The sequence below is a fragment of the Mesoplodon densirostris genome, chromosome 9 (assembly GCF_025265405.1).
Source record: "Mesoplodon densirostris isolate mMesDen1 chromosome 9, mMesDen1 primary haplotype, whole genome shotgun sequence".
NCBI lineage: Eukaryota > Metazoa > Chordata > Mammalia > Artiodactyla > Ziphiidae > Mesoplodon > Mesoplodon densirostris.
Window position 1 is genome coordinate 19186820 of NC_082669.1, and position 22823 is coordinate 19209642.

The window sequence follows — 22823 nt, forward strand, 5'->3', positions numbered from 1 at the left end:
GGCGCCGCTAGCTCCGCCCAGCCCGCGGCTCCCGGCTGTCCTGGAGATTCCACTCTGCTGCAGCTGGTGGGCCGGCCCTGGCTGGGAGCGGCGCGGGCCCCAGAGTAGGTGGGCGCCGAGGGCCCAGCGCACCAGGGAAGCTGAGGTCGTGGGGCCGGCGCTTTCTTCCGTCTCCCGCCGCACTCCTGGGGCTGGCGGCGTTCCCTGGGCGGAAGAGCAGGTGAGCGCCGGAACGTGGCGGCAGCGCTCACCTCTAAAGGAAGTATTTAACCTGAGAATGGGACCTCTCGATGGAAGCACTAGAAGAGAACGGAGGTTTCCGGTAGCTTCGTGTGCACGCCACAAGCACAGCTGGCGGGCGTTAATAGCTACCCACCTGTATCTATCACATCCCTTGCTTCGCGTTCTTGGGATAAAGGCAGGCGGGAAAAGCTTGGGGAGGAAAGTTGCCAGGGATGAAAGTGGGGAGAATTAGGGAGAGCCGAGAGTCGGTTAAGTAGGAAGACTGAACCAGGAATAGATAAGTGGGACTCAGTCTCTGCCTACCCTCCCATGAGACAGTGACCTTAGGCTTTTTCTACCGATTAGTTTCAGCCACGTGTCCTGAGCGACGCCGGACTTTTCCTTGTCACAAATTGATGGATTTTCTATCTCTCAGCTAACAGCATTGGAGCTGTAAAATCATCAGGTTAGTTCCCGATATATCTTCTCCGCTGTTAACATCGGCAGTATTCACCTGTATTTCTCCCACGATAAATACTAGTAAGTTAACAGGTCAACCACACGTGTGCAAGAAGGTTAAGCATTTCTAACGTAAAAAGAAAGGTTAACTTTTCCTTCATGTACAGTAAGTATGTATGCAGGGAACCTATTTTTCCTAGTGCCAGAGCTAAAGTTTTTCTTGATTCAGCTAACGGATTTTCGAGAATGTGATAGTAGTACTTAGCTGTGCCAAATGCCTTTCGAACATATTAGATGCTCGTAACAACTCAAGCAAGTATGTCTCACTACACTGCATTATGCTTTCTCTTTGTCACAGAGGTTCTCCCCTAATATACTTTGTTTGATTTCAATCACGGTTTGAATAGGATTGAATGTTCTGAATGGAGGTCTCACAAATTGCCAAGGGCAGTGTGCTGAGATTCACATTAGGTTTCATTATCTATAATACACAAAATTTGACTTCAATAATTTGTGAATATTAATGATGAATAAGCATTATCTTTGAATTATGGATTGTTTTTCCTTCCCTGGCTTTTACATTGAAAATTTTTAGAAAAGTTACATAATATTCATTCATTCAATGAAGAGTTTTGAGTCTCTACTATATGTACCAGCATGAGTGTACAAACATTAGACTCAATCCCTGTCTTATCCCAAAGGAGCTAATAGGTAGGTAGAAACCCATTTAAACAAACAGTATTACCAGGTGCTTTGGAGGATGTGGATTTGTTTATTCTCAAGCTTGGCTGCCCATTAAAATCACCTGGAGAGCTTTAACAACCACTGATGCTTGCATCCTACGCCCAGAGATTCACATGTAATTGCTCTGGGGTATGGTCTGGGCATCCTGCCTCCTAAAGTCTCACCAGATCATTCTAATGTACAACCAAGATTAAGAACTACTGATTTATTCATTCAGCAAATATGTATTAAGGGAGGCCTTATTCGTGCCATGTACTGGGACTACAAGAATGAATTGAGTACCACCTGTTGCACATGGATAAATACCTCTGGAGAGGTAGAAATTCAGTTACACAAGATCAGGGAACAAGTGCACTGGTTACAACAAATTCCCCTTGATACTCTATGGTCTTTTGATCTATTTAGCTGGCTACCATCATACAAACTGGACTTGTCATATTACTTTTAACTCTGCCTTGCATAATTACTGTTTTTGCATAATTATTTTTAAGCTCTGTACTTGTTGCCTGTTAAACGTTTGTAGAAACAGCTTACTCAATAGGGTGACTCTAGCTCAGTGCTTCAAGATGACCGCACTTCCAGTGCTTACAACCTAGATGGAATGTAGACTTTAGATGGGAAATTCCTGTGTTCTTCTTCATGCTCCTCCTTGTTACTCAAATGTGGCTTCAGTGGTTTCCAATCGCTATGCACTTTCCCTCTGACATGGGACATGACAACCAGGAAACGCCCTTCCTGGTACCAAGGGACAGAAACCACTAAATATGGACAAGCTGACTCTTGATCAGCAATGCTTTTGAGGAAAGATCTTGATCAAAAGAGGGAAATGTGAAAATAAAGAAAACTTCATTTAAAGTGGAGTCATGAAGGGAAAGCTCTCATGTATGCACCACTTGTGGCTGCCTGCATAACCAGCAGGAAGAACAATAAAAATTATTTTAACAACAACAAAAGAATGAATAAGAGTGAAATTATTCTTGCTAAAGTCACAATGACCTAGTTGCCATTGGACACTTTTTAGTCTTTACCTAACTCTTCTGTGATGTTTAAGATGTTTATCCCCTCCCTCCTTCGTAATACTGTTCCCTCTCTTTTGAATATCACGTTTCAGATTTATTCCTCCCAGCTCCAGAGTTCATCTCTCTGTCTCCTTTACCTTCTTTTTTTTCCCCCTTTTACTTAAATGTTGGTGCTTCTAAGGATTTCTACAAGACATGGCATCCATAAGTACTTTGTCCATGTTTTTAGTTTCAACATATTACCTAAAGGTTAAAGACATGTCTCTAGCTTTTTCTTTAGTACCATATCTATATAACCAGTTATGAGGCATCACCACCTGGAAATCCCCTGAGCACCTCAACTTCAATGTACCCAAGCGTGGACTCGTTTCCCTCCCAAAGCCTGTTCCTCCTTCTGGTTCTCTGTCTCATTGATTGGAATGGCCATCTGCCCAGTCTCTAAAGCCAAAAGTGTACACATCATCCTAGAATTCTTTTTTATTACACAGCACGTGCTGTCATCAGGTGATTTCCACCTCCTAAATGTCTTGCTAGTTTATTTTTATTTCTAAATAGCTCCTAAATGTGTTCCCTTTCCTCTATCGTCATTCCTGGAGTCCCAGGTCAGATACTTACTACACACGGCTTGTCTACTACAGTGGCCTCCTTACTGATATTTTACCAACAGCCCTAACCCCTCCATTGAAATCTTTCTGAATCAGAAATCTGACCATGTCATTTCTCTGCTAAAATTTTTCAATTAAAACTAGTATACAAGGAGAGACAAACAACTTACACAAAAATATATGCCCGTGGAAGTATGTCATTTGCACAAGTTAACATGTTGAGTGCATATGTAAAAATCACCCATAGAGGAGGAAAAATGGCTGAGAACCAAGGCCCTACAGTTTAAAATCTAAAATATCTTAACCTGGCGTATAGGCCCTCTCATGCCCTTTCTAGTCTAGTTACAACTCAAGCGGTGCTGAACTGTTGTTAATGGTTCCCTGAAAACATCAAGCATTTTCATGCTGCTGTGGCTTTTTACATGTTCTCTGTAACTGGACACTTCCCATCTCCCACGTAGTGTCAGCTCAAGATTTCCTTCATCCATTGTTGACTTCCCTCACTTCTCTAGACAGTTATTTCTACAGTGCTTAAATTGTGTTTGAGTGTGTGTATTAGCATCACTGTGTAAGTTTTCTAATACATTCTCAAGGACACAGAAAATATATTTTCATCTGTGTTCCCAACATGTAGCAGAAACTTGATATTTGTTGAATGAATAAAAATAAGATCAACTGGGATTCCGAGAAGATTATCAGAGTCATCAGGAAGGGGGATTATGAATACAGAGACTGTGAGCCAGTGAAAATGGGCTCAAGGTTTGATTAAAGGTACCACTTAGTTGACACACCTGCAGGAGATGGACAGTGAAGGACAAACCCCAAGTTTCTGACTTGAGTGCGTAGGGATGGATGGTGATGGCATAACCGGGATCTGGAATGCAAGGGAGATGAGACAGGTTTGATTCATGAAAAGGCAACTACCTTTCTTTTGCTTTATACTTTACCTATGTAGGTGGCTTACATCTTTCTATCTAATCATGAATTTTTGTTTAAAAAAATAAGCTAGTAACTCTCTAAATCTTTATTCAGTCAAACAGTAACAGTGATAAAGTGATGAACAGTGATCAGTAAAACTAGCTTATCTTATTCCACCTGTACATTCTACCTAAGGAAATTGAAATTATTGGTTTGTATTTAGGTTATAACAGTACTTTCAGGATTAGCCAAACAGAAAGTTGCATGTGGAGCAATTAGACCTTTCTGAAGTTGGCCCATATTTGTTTTTAAGTTGGTAAGGCCAAAATTGGAATATTGAAAGCAGCCAACACTATGAAATGATAGGATTTTAAGTACAGTAGAGCAACTATAAAAGACAGGAATTACCTAATTTAATCACTTGTCCCTCTTTGGGTATAATAGTGATTTACTATGCAATTATGTGATTACAATTGAGATTTTCATGAAACGATGTTCATGAAACATTTAAATCCTTAAAAATAATAATTAAAGGTTTGTTTGCCTTCTCATTCAAATAAAAAGAATAGGATTTGAGAATAAGGATAAACATATTCTTATATACGGGGAGATCAGCTCGTTGTTTTGTGACCACCTAGATGGGTGGGATAGGGAGGATGGGAGAGAGGGGATATGGGGATATATGTATACGTATAGCTGATTCACTTTGTTATACAGCAGAAACTAACACACCATTGTAAAGCAATTATACTCCAATAAAGATGTTAGATAAATAAATAAATAAACCAGTACATCTTTTGAAATGCTGACTACTTAAAGTTGTTCTGTTACTGCCATTTAACTTTCCTGGATAAAACAAGGTATTTCAAAGTGCCAGACATACACAGTACTATATATGAAATGATTCAAATCACATTTGTTGGTTAATCAATGCCAAACAAAGTAAAATGGAAAATCTAAAAAGTAACATGGAAAGTCGTAATATGTATTCTAGGAAGATATCTTGTGGTTTTCCACATCCTGAGCATTTATGAATTTGAGCAGAAAACGTTACAATAGTGGGTTAAGTATAGAATTCAAAACTGTTAGTGTTTGATTTGAACAAGGGTAATTTGTACAGAATATAAATGTCATAATTGCACAGTGTGCTGAAAACTATCTGTGATTTATAAATAGAGGCAGAATTCAGTAGTATCCTATTCGATACTGTGAAAAGAAGCTAAGAAGATTCCTAAGCATGCAAAACCTGATGAAAAATACGTGTTCTTGGCAATTGAAATTGTAAGAATGATGGGATTCATCAAGTGAAAGTGCCTTTTCTCTACGCAAACTGATTATCTTTTTCAGATTTGAGACAAATCCGTATTCATCAAGAGTGACTGCATGCAAACCACAGCATGTCAAGAAAGAAAAAAAGATCCAATAGAAATGCTTCATTCTGGACAGCTGGTAAAAGTCTGCGCCCCAATGGTGCGATATTCAAAGTAAGTATTGTTAAATGGTTAATGAGCTTAGGTGTGATTTCCTTTTTATGCTCTGACTTCTTAAAAGTAAGAGCCCCACCACCACATGGGATCTTCAAACGCCTAGCTTTGGGATCAGGGTCCGGGCTTGAGTCCTCACGCTGCCAACTGCCTGGTATGTGTATGATCTAAGTGGTCAGACAGTATTTGTCTGTTTGAGACTGGCTTATTTCACCGAGCATAATATCCTCAGGGTTCATCCATGTTGTACCATGTATCAGAATTTCCTTCCTTTTTAAGGCTGAATAATATTCCATTGTATGTGTATACTACATTTTGTTTATCCATTCATCCCAGCTTGAGTTGCTTCCATCTTTTGACTCTTGGGAATAATGCTTCTGTGAACATGGATATATAAATATCTTTTGAGACCTTGCTTTCTTTCTTTGTGGTATATGCCCAGAGGTGGAATTGCTAGATCATATGACAAATCTATTTTTAATTTTTGAGGAATTGCCCTGCTATTTTCCATAGCAGCTACACCATTTTATATTCCTACCAGCAGTACACAAGAGTTTAGTCTCTCAGCATTCTCATCAACACTTGTTGTCTTCCAGGGTTTTTTTGTTGTTGTTTTAATAGCCATCCTAATGGATGTGAATTATCTCATTGTGGTTTTTATTTGTATTTTTCTAGTGATGTTGAGCATCTTTTCATGTGCTCATTGGCTATTTGTATATCTTCTTCGGCACAATGTCTCTTCTAGCCCTTTGCCCATTTTTGAATCAGATTGTTTGGTTTTTTGTTGTTACTGTTGTGTTTACTCTGGAGTTTTGAGAATTCTCTATACTAGATACTACTCTTGTCAGATATGTGGCTTGCATATGTGTTCTCCCAGCATGTAGCTTGTCTTTTCATCCTCTTAACAGGGTCTTTGGCAGAGCAAAAGTTTTTATTTAATGATGAAGTCCATTTTATCAATTTTTCCTTTTGCAAATTGTGCTTTTGTTGTCAAGTATAAGAAATTTTTATGTAGCTCTAGATATTAAAGATTTTGTCCTATGTTTTTTCTAAAAGTCTTTTAGTTTATGGTTTACATTTAAGTTCATAATTTTTAATTAATTTCTGTGTAAGTGTGAGACTTAGGCTGAGGTTTGTTTGTTTGTTTTTGCCTGTGGATGTCTAATTACTCCAGTACTATTTGTTGAAAAGGATATCTTTCCACTATTGAATTACTTTTGCATCTTCATCAAAACTCAGTTGAGCATGTTCGTATGGTTCTTTTTCTGCATTCTCTGTTCTAATCCATTGATCTATGTGTCTGTCCCTCTACCAATACCATACAGTCTTGATTACTGTAGCTATATAATACCCTGAAATTAAGTAAACTTAATAAATCCCACTTTTCTTTTTCAAAATTGTTTTAGCTATTCTAGTTCCTTTGCCTTTCCAAATAACTTTTAGGATGATCTTTTCTCTACCTACAAAAAAATCCTGGGCTTCCCTGGTGGCGCAGTGGTTGGGGGTCTGCCTGCTGATGCAGGGGACGTGGTTTCATGCCCCGGTCCGGGAAGATCCCACATGTCGTGGAGTGGCTGGGCCCGTGAGCCATGGCTGCTGAGCCCGCGCGTCCAGAGCCTGTGCTCCGCAACGGGAGAGGCCACGGCAGTGAGAGGCCCGCGTACCGCAAAAAAAAAAAAAAAAAAAAAAAAAAAAATCCTGCTGGATTTTCCATAAGAATTGTATGAAAAATGCATATCAATTTGGGGAGAACTGAATTCCCTACTGTGTTGAGTCTCCTCATGAACACGGTATGTCTCCATTTATTTAGATCTTCTTTGATTTCTTTCATCAGTGTCGTATGGTTTTCAGCGTACATTTTCTGTACATATTTTGTAAGGCTTACACTCAGTTATTGTACTTTTTTTTTTTTTTTTTTTGCGGTATGCGGGCCTCTCACTGTTGTGGCCTCCCCCGTTGCGGAGCACAGGCTCCGGACGCGCAGGCTCCGGACGCGCAGGCTCAGCGGCCATGGCTCACGGGCCCAGCCGCTCCGCGGCATATGGGATCCTCCCAGACCGGGGCACGAACCCGTATCCCCTGCATCGGCAGGCGGACTCTCAACCACTTGCGCCACCAGGGAGGCCCCAGTTATTGTACTTTTAATTTCAGTGTCCATGTGTTCACTGCTGGTGTACAGAAGTAAAATTGCTTTTTGTGTGTTGACCTTACATTATGTGAACTTGCTATGTTTACTTATTGGTTCTAGGACGTCCCTCTTACAAATTCCTTAGGATTATCTAAGTAGACAATCATGTCATCTGCAAATAGAGAGAGTTTTACTTCCTCCTTTCCATCAGATGCCTTTTGTTTCTTTTTCATGCCTTATTGCACTGACTAGAAGTTGCAGCACTGTACTGAATAAGAGTGATGAGAGCAGACATCTTTCCCTTGTTCTTGATCTGGGGGGAATGTATTCTTTCACCTGTAATTGGGTTGGCCAAAAAGTTCATTTGGGTTTTTCCATAAGACGTTACGGAAAATATATATAAAGATCCTAATAAAATATTAAGTGTAGAATTTTTTGTGGATGTTCTTCATCAGGTTGAGAAAGTTCCCTCTTTTCCTGTTTTCCTGAGAGGCTTTTTTTTTTAAATCATGAATGCTGTTTTGTCCAGTGCTTTTTCTGCATCAGTTGATACAATCATGTGATTTTTTTTCTTCAGCCTGTTAATATGATGGATTACAGTGATTGATTCTGAATATTGAAACTTCTGTTTTAACTAGCTTTTTCTAACACCACCACAGCAGGGGAAGGATGAGAAAGCACCACCTCATTACTCTCAGGTGGAGGTCGAAGCCTAGGTTTTCCACTTGGTCTCCTTTGACACCCCCGGGGGCACGAGGCTCCTCATTACTGCTGAGCAGGGGTGAGAGTTCCAGCTGCCCGTGCAGGGGGTGGCCTGGTAACTGCTGGGCAATGATGAAAGCCCTGGCTCTTCACTAAGCATTCTCTAACACAACTCCCGGAGGAAGGGAGAAGGGCACCTCACTGCTGCAGGGTTGGTGTGGAATTCCAGGCTCCCCACATGGTCTCCGCTGACACCCTCCTTGTTACTGGCCGGCAGGGATTAAAGTCCCAGCTCCCTACCTGGCCTTCTCTAACACCACCGTGGAGGGGTGTTGGAGAACTTTGTGACAGCTTTGGAACGGTACAGGTGTAAGCTCCCCACTGGACCTTCGCTTGTGGAGGGGAGGGCCACAGTTATTTCTCTGGTGTTGGGCTGGAATAGAGCCATTATTATTTAAAAGCTTGCTAGGCTGCCCCTTTCTTGGTGCTTTGGCTAGAGAGCAGGCTTTTGCTGGGGCTGTTTTTGTCTGCACCCATTGCTATTTCCAGGTTGCCACCTTCTTCAGCTTCAAACCTGGGATATTTGAGGCAACAAGAAAACCCAGGGAACTTATCATTGTCGTTCCTTAGGTCCTGCCCGAGGTCACTAGCCTGCCTGCTCTCTTCTCACCACCTTTCAGAGTTTCCTTACGTTTGTTTTGTATATGATATCCAGAGCTCTTAGTTATGCTAAGCAGGAGGAATAGGGAAGAGTACATCTACTGCACTTTCCCATAGGCAGAACTTTTCTCTAATAAATAATAAATATTTAATAATTAACTAAACTAAACTCTGATTATGGTGCTTTCTAAATGCCTAATTAAAGTTTTATATGCTCTCAGGTTGGCTTTTAGAACACTGGTAAGAAAATACAGTTGCGATCTGTGCTATACGCCAATGATAGTTGCTGCTGATTTTGTCAGATCTATAAAAGCCAGAGACAGTGAATTTACCACAAACCAAGGTATGTGAAAGCTAGAGTTTGCTGCCTTTGTAAAACTTTAAAAACAAAGCAACAAAACTCAACACTCTTGTCTAATCAGAAACAACATAATTCGGAGATTTTATTTCAAAATCTTTCAGTTTCTTATGGTTTTTATAAGTTTTTTAAAATATGTTTTTATTCAGTACCTTGTAAACTATGGATATTATATCAAAGTTTTAGTCAGCCCCATTCTCTCACCTAGACTATTGGGTTAGATTCCTATCTCACTGCCTCCAGTCTTATCCCATTCCAAACTACCCTCCAGACAGCCCCAAGTGACCTCTCTAAAATGTAAATTTGATCACTTCTTCTCCCTGCTCACAATCTTCCTTAGACCTCTCATCACCTAAAACAGTGGTTCTCAAAGTGTGATTTCCCAGACCAGTTAACATCAGCATTATCTGAAAACTTGTTAGAAATGGAAATTCCAGACTCCACCACAGGCCTACTGAATCTGAAACTCTGGGTATGTGTCGGGCAGTCTGTGTTTTAAAAAGCCCTCCAGGTGATTCTGAGCTTGTTAAAGATTGAGAGCCACTGATCTAAAGAGTAAAATTCCAGCACGTGTGGATAATATAGAAAGTTCTTCACGATCTGGCCTCTGAATACGTGTTCTGCAGCTTTATCTTCCATTAGTTTCTCTCCATGGCCCACCAACTTTACTCTTCAAAATACTAAGTTATTTTAAGTCCCTGAACATGCCCTAACCTCTCACACTTCTCTACCTAGAATGTCCTTCTTAGGCCTCTCCCCACATCCCTATTCCCCTGGGAAAGGACAGTTCATGCTTCTTAATGCTCTAAAACTGTGACCAAGGAACTTGCCTAATCACCCTCCATTCACATCCTGTCTCGTAAGCCCTGGCTTTTTGTTGTACTTAATCCTACTGTACTGTTATTTCCTCCTCACATGCCTGTCTCTCCCACTAGACTATGGGCTTCTTGAGGGTTGGAATTCTTTCTTGTTGATTTGTATCCTCAGCTTCTAGCACAGCATTGAAAATATATTTGACCAATAAATGGTTGCTAGATTGAAATTTTATAACTCTCTTACAAAGGAGAAAGCACCCTACCTACATCCTCAGGAAAAAGCAAATTCTCCTATCCCTTAGATAATCCTGTAAATCAGTGGATTGCCATAGAAATTCTGAGTCAGTAGAACTAGAGCGATACCCAGAAATCTGCATTTTGGTAAACACCCAGTGAATCTGATACAGATAGTCCTCAAAAAAAACTTCAGAAAAGTTAAAATACATCTATTCAGAATTTATAACACCCAAAGATGAGAAAAATGTGTCCTTTAAAACCTAGGAAAGCTCTGATCCATTTGGCTACGTTAAAATTTAGACTTTTATATATAAAAAAAGAGCACAGATATTCTCAAAGACAAATGAAAAACTGGGGAAAATATTTATAATATTTTTGATGTTTATGATAGATAGCAGAGCTAATTTCTTTGTTTTATTTTTTTAATTTAAATAATAAGAAAAAAGGAGCAACTAAAAGAAAAATTGTCCATAGAGAACTACGCAAAGAATATGTAGAGAGAGGCTACAAATAAAAAAATATGCTGTTGGGTATACAGTGTAGGATAAGTTGTAAGGAAATCAGAACTGTCATCCACACTGGTGTATATCTATATTGGTAAACTCTTGAAAGAAGATTTTGTAATATCTTTCAAAATGTTAGATGCCCACCCAGCAGTTGTACTCCTAGGAATTTACTTCATGAATATACTCACAAAAGCATGTATATGGAGTATCTTCATCGCAGCATTGTTTGCAAGAGCCGCAAGTGAAAAATAATCTATGCTCCATCCATCACAGTGGAATACGCCACTAAAAAGAGGAAAATAGGTCTGAATACAGGTCCCAGATACATCCGGGGGAAAACACAATAATGGATAGCAACGTACATAGAATGTTCACATTTGCTTAAATTTTATAGGTATTCATAAAATTGTTCTAGAATGCAGTAAGCTAATTCCCACCTTTGGGAAAGGGGTCTGTTTGGCAAGAGTGTTGTACTTTTCATTTTATCAAATTTTTTACTATTTGAATTTGTACCAAATCTAAATTGCATGTAATTTAAAATATTTTAAATTATTTTAATGCTATTTTGTTTGAACAGATGCTTCTTAGGCTAAAAATAGTTATTGTTACTTTATCCTGTACAGACATTAGAATTTGGTATCTCGTGTGCGTGTGTGTGTGTTTCTGTGAATTTTAATGTTGAGCTATTTGTTTTATCAGGTGATTGCCCATTGATTGTTCAGTTTGCTGCTAATGATGCAAGAATTTTGTCTGATGCTGCTCGTATAGTCTGTCCTTATGCGAATGGAATAGACATTAACTGTGGTTGTCCTCAGAGGTAAAGCTCAAAGAAGTTGGAAGAATTTTGGAAAAGATTAGGAAAAACTATGTGAACATGGTAAACTATCATTCTGGTATTCCAAAAATTAAAAAGTAAGGAAAATAGAGATAAAGAACTTGGGCTCTAAATAAGAAGCAAGAAAAAATAAGGAAATATTATTTAGAAACATACATGCAAAGATATTTTCTGATGGCTACAACAGTATATAGACCCTTGACAAGTTTTTGTCTCACCTCCCCACTAGAATTTTTTTTATGTGTGGATCTGCCTTGAACCTCATCCATAAGTAATTACGTGAGACTGATGTTTATGGCAATCCCTAAAATGTATTTTTACTGCTGTGTCAGACATACTTGCTCTAAACACTATGATTCTATGATTTGGGAGATCACTTGTTTTCTCTTACTTAATTTCAATTTTAAGAAAACCTTCTTATAATTACCTTTTCTTCCCATACCATAGTTATTGGGTTGAGTCTGAGTAACTGGGTGTTGATAGGATGTACTTATTTTGATGATAATATCCCTACCTTCCTGGCACTATACTAGATTATCTGTCAATAATTCAAAATGTGTTCAAAGAATAAAATCAAGGTTTTACGTATATCATAATCCAAATCAGATTAGATATATTTGAATACTCATTAGGAGAGTTCAGTAAGCTGTTTAGTGGTATTGGAATGCTGTAAGCCAAAAATATCTTTCCTCTTAAGATTCATAAAACCTCTTGTTACGTACGATAAACATCAAATTTGGAATTTAAAAAACCTGAAGTAATTGCAATTACAAATACTTAAATCTGTTTTGGTTAAATGAACTTTAATTTTCTCACTTGCCAGTGAAAACCATTTCCCCTAAGTATTTCTTGATCTGGGAACATGTTTTCCTAATCTCGATACACTTAGAAGTGTTGGATCTATGAATCTTAAAAATCTGGTTCCATTCCAGGTGGCTAGGTAGAGAAATAATAAATGCACTTACTGTGCTTTTAGAATTGTATCTTCTCTTCCAGCTGATAACAATTTATTTGTTGTTGTATTTACTTTATGAAGGTGGGCTTTGGCAGAGGGTTATGGAGCTTGCTTAATAAACAATCCAGAGCTTGTTCGAGACATGGTGAAACAAGTAAGAAATCAAGTGGAAAATCCCAGATTTTCCGTATCTATTAAAATAAGGTAAAGATAATATTTTAATCTACTGACAAGATAGTCCATTACTCAGGAAATAAAAGAATATTCCTTTTGTCTGAAGGTGTGGAGCTGTCTGCTCTTAGTAAGTAGGCCTCTAGTATATGAAAATGTTAAACAAAACATTTAGTAAATGAATAGATACCATAATTTTTATTTATAATCCAAAACAATTTCTTCTTCATATTTTTAAGAAAAATTAAAATATCCCTTTATTATTAAAAACTCTCTCCCAAGAGAAACAACTTTTTCCATGTGCTATTTAATTAACTAATGCTAAGAAACATTGCTGATACCAAGAGTAGAAAATAGGAATGATATTTGCACTAACATTTCACAGTGAAAAGAAAAGAAACTAAAAATTCGTCTTTTGGTGACAGGTTAAAAACATATTTCAAGATAAATTATAATTCTCCCACTTGCGGATTGGAGCATGCACAGCAAATATTAAGATAGCACCTTTCAATGCATCTGTGATAGTACATTGATGAATCTTTCAGTTATCAAAGCCAAAAGAGAGGAGCACCGGGTAAAAGTTATTTGTCATCCTATTGTTGTCGATAGTGAAATAGCTAAATTCAGGGTCTTGAATGGGAACTGATTCCTGAACAAAACCTCACTGATAGCAGCATGTGGTGATAATATGATATAGCATAGCTAAACTAAATAATGTAACAGATGAAATATTTTTCTATTTAGTTTATTGATGTTAGCATTAAGATTTGTGTGCTGTGAAAAGATAGATATGATTTTGAAATTATAGGATCCATGATGACCTTACAAGAACTGTAGATCTTTGTCGAAAGGCTGAAGCGACAGGGGTTTCCTGGATTACAGTCCATGGAAGAACTGTTGAAGAAAGACATCAGCCAGTTCACTATGAGGCCATTAAAATAATTAAGGAAAATATGTCTATACCTGTAATTGCTAATGGAGACATCAGAAGCTTAAAAGAAGCAGAAAATGTGTGGCATATTACTGGGACAGATGGTAAGAAATAATTACTTTAGTTTTTTTGTTTTTTAATTAGCAGAAAAATTAAAAAGTGGGGGTGGGAGAATAATGTTAATGTGATTTGCATTATTTTTTCTTTCATATGGAGCCATATTTTCCTGTTTTACCAATTTAAGCCAAGCAATTTACTAAAATGATGTTAATCCTTCTACTTAGAAACAACAGATTATTTTAATTGGGGTAAACTAGTTCAGTTAATTCTCTGCCACCATCTCATCCAGTTAGTGACCACTAGAGCCTATAGAATTCATGAATCCAAGAGTGGTCATAGGAGCCAAAGAAACCCCAGACTGCTATACAGTTTCATTATCCCCTTCAACTTTGGCATACCAAGCCCTGTGATACCTATTGCTGGATGAGAGAATGCAGATAAACTTGAAGCAAATCCAATTTATGACAATCCAGATTTACTCTTAAAAAAATCCGGAAAACTAATTTTTTAATGTAGAAGTCTTTAAAATATAAGAAAAAAGTCATGTGAGTTCATTTACACTTAATTGGTTTATTAAAAATATCAAAATGAATTCTTTAATAAGAATTAGTCTAATACAAGGGCATTGTGAAACCTTGTAATAATACTTTATTTTTGAATATTCTCAGTTTGTTTCATTGAGTTTGACCCCATAACCATGAGTTCTTAATGTGTGGACAAACGTGATGTGCTTTAATTTGTAGGTGTGATGGTTGCAAGAGGACTCTTAGCCAACCCGGCCATATTTGCTGGATATGAGGAAACCCCACTGAAATGCATCTGGGACTGGGTTGACATTGCTCTTGAACTTGGAACTCCTTATATGTGTTTCCATCAACATTTAATGTACATGATGGAAAAGATAACTTCGAGGCAGGAAAAAAGAATATTTAATGCTTTGTCAAGCACATCAGCAGTCTTAGATTACCTTACAGACCATTATGGGATTGACTGGACTCCCTAAATTATTTTCTATCTTTAGTGAAACCACCCAGGGTCACATCTTGGTTTTCACTTTGAATCAGTTGCTCTCAAACATTAGTATAAAAACAATGCCCTGACAGAATTTTTAAAAGTCATTCCTAGATCATATCCTCAGAGATTCTGATTCAGTAAATCTCTAGGGTGGACCCAAAGTTTAGTTTTAAAGAAGAACCCAGGTGGTTCAAACGTTGACAGACATTGCTCTGAATCCTATTATGGATTTAAAACTGTAAGAATTTTTTTCTTAAAGGAATCATGTTTTTAACATTTTTAAATAAATAAAACTTTATTTTGATACTAAAAGTATGACTCATGGTATCTGTAAGTTAACATTAGGTATGTTTTTTTATTTGTTTATTTATTTTTTAACATTAGGTATGTTTTAAATGAAAATAAGAGCAGAAAAGTGTGAACAAATTCCAACATCTGTATAAAATGAAAAGGAACAAGAAATTCTGTATAGAATTGCATTCAGGGCTTAAATTAAAAGTTCAAATTGGAAAATCAAACTGCTACTTCCTAATTCATGAATTACACATCTCAAGGTATTTCTTTAAATTGTATGTAATAGAAGTTAATTAGATGTGATGTTTTCTATAATTTAAAACTAAGATTCCATGAAATTCTTTAAATGATATTAAATTTGTTACATTTCGAGCCTTCTAAATCTTTAGAAGATTGAGAGCTTGGTAAATATACCTGTACATAAAATGATGTTAATTTCTGTCCCCCACATCTTAAAAATAAAAAATTTGGTAGCTAATCTGGAGATGCTTACACAGTCAGCCCTCGGTGCTAGAACACTTTGTATATGGGACTTGAGCATCCACAAATTTTGGTACCCACAAGAGTCCTAGAACCAATGACCCACAGATTCCAAGGGACAGCTGTGTATTTGAAATATTATTTCCTGGAGAACAGTAACCAGGTTTTATTTTTGATTTAAAAACCTAATATTCATACCCTGTTAATAGTAATGTTATTTTTATGCTTCCCAGCAGTTGATGATAATTTTAACTTTAAAGTTCCATGGTTTAGGGAATTCCCTAGCGGTCCAGTGCTTAGGACTCCCTGCTTTCCCTGCCAAGGGCGCAGGTTCAATTCCTGGTGGGGGAACTAGGACCCCTGAAAGCTGCGTGGCACAGCCAAAAAAACAAAAAATGTTAAAAAATAAAGTTCCATGGTTTGGGGATGTCACTAAGAGAATTTTGTTGGTGGTGAATGTGCCACTGCAAGAATTATCTCAGGGACTTCCCTGGTGGCACAGTGGTTAAGAATCTGCCTGCCAGTGCAGGGGACACGGGTTCGAGCCCTGGTCCAGGAAGATCCCACATGCCGCGGAGCAACTAAGCCCACGTACCACAACTACTGAGCCTGTGCTCTAGAGCCCGTGTGCCGCAACTACTGAGCCCACACGCTGCAACTACTGAAGCCCGCTGGCCTAGAGCCCGTGCTCTGCAACAAGAGAAGCCACCGCAACGAGAAGCAAGTGCACCACACGAAGAGTAGCCCCTGCTCGCTGCAACTAGAGAAGGCCCGCAAGACCCAACACAGCCACACACACAAAAAAAATTATCTCAGGTTAAGATAAAACAGTTCCGTAATTAAGATATTGGTCTATATTATCAACATAAAAACTGTTATAAGGAGACAATTATCTAAAACTGCTTAATTCAACAGTTTGGGAATATTAAATAAATCCGTTTTAACATAAGCACTATGTTGTATTTTTTTAAGGCACATTCTGTGCTTTCATTTTTCAATTAACGGATCTTTAAAGATAACTGGCTTTTTCATTAAATATGAGTAGTATATTAGCAAATAGGGAGCTATAGTCAAAACTTAGTGATTTTTACGTTTGTAAATTAACTGTTACACCAGTGTTCTGAGGACAGCAGCACAATTAAAGTAAGGTGCACAGCCGTTCAAGGAACCAGTGTAGAAAGGCAAGGAGTTCTAAACGCCTTTGATTTTTTTTTAAGTTCCTTATGGTTAATTTATGTTGTCTTTTTCTCTTTTCTATGTAATCAAGTATACTTGTGATAAGAGAAAGCACTGATTTAAATGTTTTTATATTCAATAACCACCTCTTGTTTGCACCATTTGTTTAATCTTCCCAAAATAATCGTCTCCAGGAGAATACTTTTATGTGCATTCCTGATACGTTGTTAATATTGGGGGGAAATCTTTAAAATTTTGAGTGTTTTCACGCAATTTGAAAACCTGGAAAAAAGTAATTGAAAGAATATACCCATACCCACGTCGTTCTCCTTTCCAGTCAGTCCCCAAACATCACCCGAAAGTGTACTGCCTCTTCCCAGCCCACGGACAAGAGTAGAAAACGTCACACGAAGTGTATGTTGGACGCTACCTATCCTCCTACATTCTCCGAACAAACTGCGGCACAACCAGCTTGTTCTGGACAACGAAACTGTGTCTACGGTAAAATACAAACCAGGAAAGGCGTGTTTTAACCACGTTCACTGAGTGTGCAGCACCCTATCTAACCCTCCCGCCCCGGCGCCACTCCTTGTCGCCGGACCCCAGCAAGCCCTTTAAGAACGTCGGTTAAGCTCACCCCTCCCATGCAAGCCACACTTCATTAGAAATGTTAAGTCGGCTCCCCAGAAGAAGTTGCACTTGGGAACCCCAAGCAGCGGATCGGACCCTCTAATCCACCATCAATTAGAAAACAATTATTGCTAAGCATCTTGTTAGCACGCCTGGCACGTCGCCTGGGACCGGCCCCCGAGACCGGAATTGGACCGGCCCCCGAGACCGGAATTGGGAGACGGAGCATGTGGGACCGCGGGTGGGGGCGGGGCGCGCTCCCCTCCGCCCGCCGCGGCGTGTGACGTCCCACGCGTCGGCGGACGCGGAGCAGCGCGAGGAGCCAGGCGTCCTGAGGCGGGGTAAGGCTGGGCGGGACGTCTTGGGGGCGGCAGGCCCCGAGGCGGCGTGGAGCGCGGGGTCGCGCCGCTCTCGCCGCGGTGGGACCGCGGGGTGGGCTCTGCCCCCCGACGCGTTCGCTGAGCGGGAGGGCCCCCGGGCGCGGACTTCAGCAGAGGCTGGCGTTAGGCTGCTGACGCCGCGAAGCTGGACGGAAAGCACGTCCGCGGTGCCGCTCAGGCCGCCTGGCCCGTTCCGCACGCCTCGCTGGGGAGGTGCAGACGCCGGCCTCCGGGCCCACCCTCGACCCACTCCCTCCCCTCCCCCAACTCCCCGCCCCGGGTCTCTGCCGGGCGCCGCCCGTTGAGGGGAACGACTGATCCCATAAACCTCCTGGCCGGAAACCTCGCGCCCCGAATTTTCTTGGAAAGGGTGAAATAAGTGTTTCTCTATTTAGGTGTGAAGGGAAAAAAATGACACTTCAATGGACGGCAGTTGCAACTTTTCTTTACGCTGAAATAGGACTCATTTTAATCTTCTGTCTACCTTTTATTCCTCCTCAGAGGTAGGAAACCTCCCAAGCGTTACAATAGTAAATATATGATGTGCTCTTTAGACGGTTTAGTGTGTTAACGGAAAAAGTTTTCTTAAGATTAAAAAGGTTTCAGTGCTGTTTATATAAAAGGCTCTGTTTAGAAATAAACTCACAGGCGCTTCCCTGGTGGCGCAGTGGTTGAGAGTCCGCCTGCCGGTGCAGGGGACACGGGTTCGTGTCCCTGTCCCGGTCCGGGAAGATCCCACATGCCGCGGAGCGGCTGGGCCCGTGAGCCATGGCCGCTGAGCCTGCGCGTCCGGAGCCTGTGCTCCGCAACGGGAGAGGCCACAACAGTGAGAGGCCCGCGTACCGCAAAAAAAAAAAAAAAGAAAGAAACTCACAAACCAATTAGGTAATATATGATGACCATATTAAAATATCACATTACATAAAACTTTATTATATGTACAAATAACTTTTCCACCTCCCTTCTATAGGAAGGGCCTCGTCTTTTCGGTTCTTTTGATTGCAGATGTAATAAAGCAGTGGTCATACTTTTGTCACCTGTCTTGTCGTTAGCTTTTACCTTCGTTTTATTGCCCTGAATTACAGCAGTGAACTTAAATAAAAGTAAATGCATAAATGCTGTTTACAGCACAGCATGATGCAGAAATGTTTCAGTGGGGCAGTGGAATGACCATTTGGAAACTTAAGCCAATAAATGATTCTTAGTTTTGGCCTTACATAATTCATTAGTGTTCGTTTAATGGCAATTTTACCACTTTCTCCCCACACAGAATTAATATATATTAAACGTACTAAATATGAAAAGTATCAGAACCATACATTAGCATTAGTTCCTTAGTAAAGGACCTTCGAAGGTCTTTCAGTACTATTTCGATCGAAGCCTTGGCTCACTTTACCCCTGTAATAACCCACTTATTAGGAGTTCAGTTTTACCTCGGGACTGGATAGTGAATGATAAAATACACCTGTATAAAAATGTTGCAAGACATTTGTTCACATAAAAGAAAATAAATGAGATCTTAGAGATAACCCACTGAAACTTAGTAAGATTCCTCTACTGGAAGGGACTTAAGAAAGTTTTTATCTTGACTCAGGGTCCGGTAGTCTTCCACAACTTTTAGCTTGCTTCTTACCTACCTGGATTTCTACTCACTTCTGTTTTTGTCTATCAGCTGTACCATCACTGTTTTCTTTCTTACAAAAGGAAAAATTGAATTGTTATGTAGGAAGCGGCCTTTGAGATGATTTTATTCAACCCATTCATTCTATGGGAAAGTGGCCTGACTGAGGTCATCTAGCTGATCTGTGGCAAATTCTGGACTGGAGTCTGCCTTTCAGTCTAGTGCTTTTTCTGTTCCATCACCCTATCTCTTATCCTGTTGATTTTGTTTCAAATCCTTACTAATACCCTGTTAAGCTTTTTGGTAATACTTGCAACAGTAGAATCCTATATTCAAGAGAAAGATGTTATTTATAAACATCTGACTTAAAAATAAGGCTTAAGAATTTGCAAAAAAATTTTCTTTGTCAGTTGATCTCTTCTCCATCAAAATCGTGCATAAATTATGGATTTTTTTTTCCTGCCAAATATAATTTTTTCCTATCCTGATCAAGTATCTATTTGTTAGATTTGTGTATATGTACATACATTATATAAATATATCCTCATGGACAAATATACATAAGAAAAATACGGTATATATGCACACAGATAATTTACAATATGTCCTTAACGTGTGTATCCACATCTTTTTTTACCTTTCATACGTGTAATCACCATACTCTTCAAGGAAAAGTCTTCAGTCTTCATTTAATTTGACTGTCTACTTTTTTCTCACACACCCACTGGTTAAAGACACATCTCAGAGATCAGACTGCCTGGGTTTATATCCCAACTCTGCAAGTTACTGTGTGCTCCTGGGCAATTTATTTACCATCTCTGGCCAGTTTCCTCATCTGTAAAATGGAGGTAATACTAGTATCCACCTCATACGATGGTTGTGGAGATTAAATGAGCTAAAACATGTACAAGTGTTTAGAAGGGAAGTCTGGTAAGGACTCTATAGTAGCTATTATTAGCGTTTCCTTGAATGGAGCCTTATTATAAACTGCTCATTGTTCCCTGTAGGGGGTCTCTTTTGTGTTCCCTTTTATACTGTCAGTTTACTTGAAATGTGAATTTACATTTGGACCTAGATCAGGGTATTGCCACTTATGTTCTCTTTCTTAAAATACAAATCTTTGTAATGTAAAATTTGAATAGCATCCTTGGATGGAAGCATAGAGGCAAAAGAAACTGCATTGGTATCAATCTCTGTCTCCCCCAAACTTAAGGTTATTAGAGTTGTTTTCAAAGCATAATAAAGTAAGACCTTTTTTTTTTTTAAGTTGTAAGAATTTGAAATTTACTTAAGTGCTTATTACCTTTATATGTCTCCTTTGGACTCAGTTAATGTGTTACTCATTTAAAATGCTCTTGTGCAAAGTTTGTTACCCTTTCAGTTGCGTGATGGATTACTTTGTCACTCTTTGCCATTTATAATCCATGCTTTCTTACCTCTGTGTCTTTGCTTATACTGTTCATTCCATCTAGACTATTTCATTTTTTTTTTATTTCACTTTCTCTATGTTCAAATATTGATCTGGGTGGTAATTACATGGGTATATACACACATAAAAGTCCATCAAGCTATACATATATTATATATACACATATATAAATGTTTATATATATATATTTTGTTTGTTTGTTTGTTTTGTTTTGCTTTGGGCCATGCTGCGCTGCTTGTGGGATCTTAGTTCCCCAACCAGGAATTGAACCCGGGCCCTCAGCAGTGAAAGCTCAGAGTCCTAACCACTGGACCGCCAGGGAATTCCCTTTCACGCTACATATTTAAGATTTTTGCTCTTTACTGTGTATGTGTAATACCTCAATGATTTTTTAAATTTCCTTATGGTAAAGGAGAAACTTTTTTACTTGGAGTAGATGTTGAAAGTGCATGTATTTTTTTTCATTATAAAAATAAGTAGTGCAGAGTCGGACCTCTTACTCCTGAAATGTTGTTAATTGTTAGAACAATAGATCTTTGTTATTTCTGAGTTACTATCCTGATTAGGGAAATGATATAAAGTGATAACTTCTATTAGCAATTTAACATTTTACTGTAAGAATTCCTTTTTAAGGTTTTGATCATGTATATTTACTTTAAAAGTTATTTTTACTTTAGAATATTTAAGCCACCAGACAGAAGATAATCAAATGCCAGATTATTATTAAATTTGAGAGGTTGTTCTTTATTTCATGAGACATTCTTATTGATAAGAATTGGTAATTCTCTGGTATGACATAAAAAATTAAATTTCTATAATTCTTTTCACTTGCTGCACAATTACCAAAATGTTAATTCAGTATTTAGAAAGTATCTCAAAATGTCCCTTTGATTTTTTACAACTGACGTAATTATATTGCTTTACAGATGGCAGAAGATTTTTTCATTTAGCGTCTGGGGTAAAATTGCAACTTTCTGGAACAAGGCTTTCCTTACTATTATAGTCCTATTGATTGTTCTGTTTCTAGGTAAGTATTAGATTCCTCCTTTGACTAAGCTTAACTCTAGTTTTTATATTATTATTAATGTATTCATTGATTTTTAATTAATTAAGTTGGTGTTGCCATTACTATACAGTTGAATTTATATTACATAGTATATTGATAGTGTGTGGAGTAGATAACTGATATATTGATAAATAGTTGATAGATAGTACTGTTATATACGCACAAGCATAAATTGCAGCAGAGTGCAGTGCTTCTTAATCTCTTTCCTGTTGTTTTAAGATTTCAATGCAGTGATGCATAGCCTAGTTTTCAGAGTTACCAGTTATACAGTCATTTGTTATTTTGGTGTCCTAGGCACCCAGGGACTTAGCTCTTAGGGAGGCAAACAGGAATAGAATCACTAGGACCTCAAAAAGAGTTTTAGATGCAGGCTGTGAATCTTGATTGGATCCTGGTTGAAAAACAACAACAGCACAGATATTTAGGGACTACTGCAAAAATTTGAACACGGACTGGTTGTTAGATAATGTTAGGGAATTTCTGTTAACTTTAGTTGTGATAACAATTTTATTATTATAAAGCAGAAGTCAGTAACCTGTAGCCCGCAGACCAAATGCCTATTTTTGTAAATAAAGTTATATTAGAATATAACCATGCCCATTTGTTTATGTACTGTCTATGCATGAACACCTGCAGAGTGGAGTAGTTGAAACAGAAACGGTGTGGCCTAAAACATTCACTGTTTGCCTTTAGAGAAAAAGTTTACCAACACCTGTTACATAGGAGTATGTCCTTACGCTTAGGAGTTGCATGCTGAAATATTTAGAAGTGTCATGATAGTTACAACTTACCTTCAAATGGTTAAAAAAAAACAAGTAAAGCAAATGTGGCAAAATGTTAATTGTTGAATCTAGATAGTGGAATATGGATGTTTGTTGTACTAGTTTTTCAGCATGTTTGACATTTTCATGATAACCAGTACCT

The 22823-nt window shown here is 38.6% G+C and overlaps 2 protein-coding genes across 5 annotated transcripts in view; both read left to right on the forward strand.

Moving 5' to 3' along the window:
- Positions 1–28: 28 nt before the first annotated feature.
- On the forward strand, positions 29–15085 carry DUS4L (dihydrouridine synthase 4 like). Of its 2 annotated transcripts, XM_060108074.1 has the most exons (8): positions 29–220; positions 589–688; positions 5315–5451; positions 9163–9284; positions 11557–11674; positions 12729–12851; positions 13627–13853; positions 14553–15085. In XM_060108074.1, the coding sequence occupies exons 3-8, from the start codon at positions 5351–5353 to the stop codon at positions 14810–14812; spliced, it is 951 nt and encodes a 316-aa protein (XP_059964057.1). In that variant the 5' UTR covers positions 29–220; positions 589–688; positions 5315–5350; the 3' UTR covers positions 14813–15085. The 2 variants fall into 2 exon arrangements, with proteins under 2 accessions (XP_059964057.1, XP_059964058.1); XM_060108075.1 differs by lacking the exon at positions 589–688.
- A 2553-nt stretch (positions 15086–17638) lies between these two features.
- The window catches only part of LOC132495973 (B-cell receptor-associated protein 29), a 41551-nt gene continuing 36366 nt past the window's right edge, over positions 17639–22823 (forward strand). The window contains exons 1-3 of one of the 3 annotated variants that reach the window (XM_060108076.1): positions 17639–17744; positions 18179–18286; positions 21760–21860. In XM_060108076.1, the coding sequence (XP_059964059.1) occupies positions 18195–18286; positions 21760–21860 (193 nt within the window). In that variant the 5' untranslated portion in view covers positions 17639–17744; positions 18179–18194. Of the gene's footprint in view, positions 17745–17782; positions 17997–18178; positions 18287–21759; positions 21861–22823 lie in introns of those variants that run through there. The other 2 variants (XM_060108077.1, XM_060108078.1) reach the window with 2 other exon arrangements.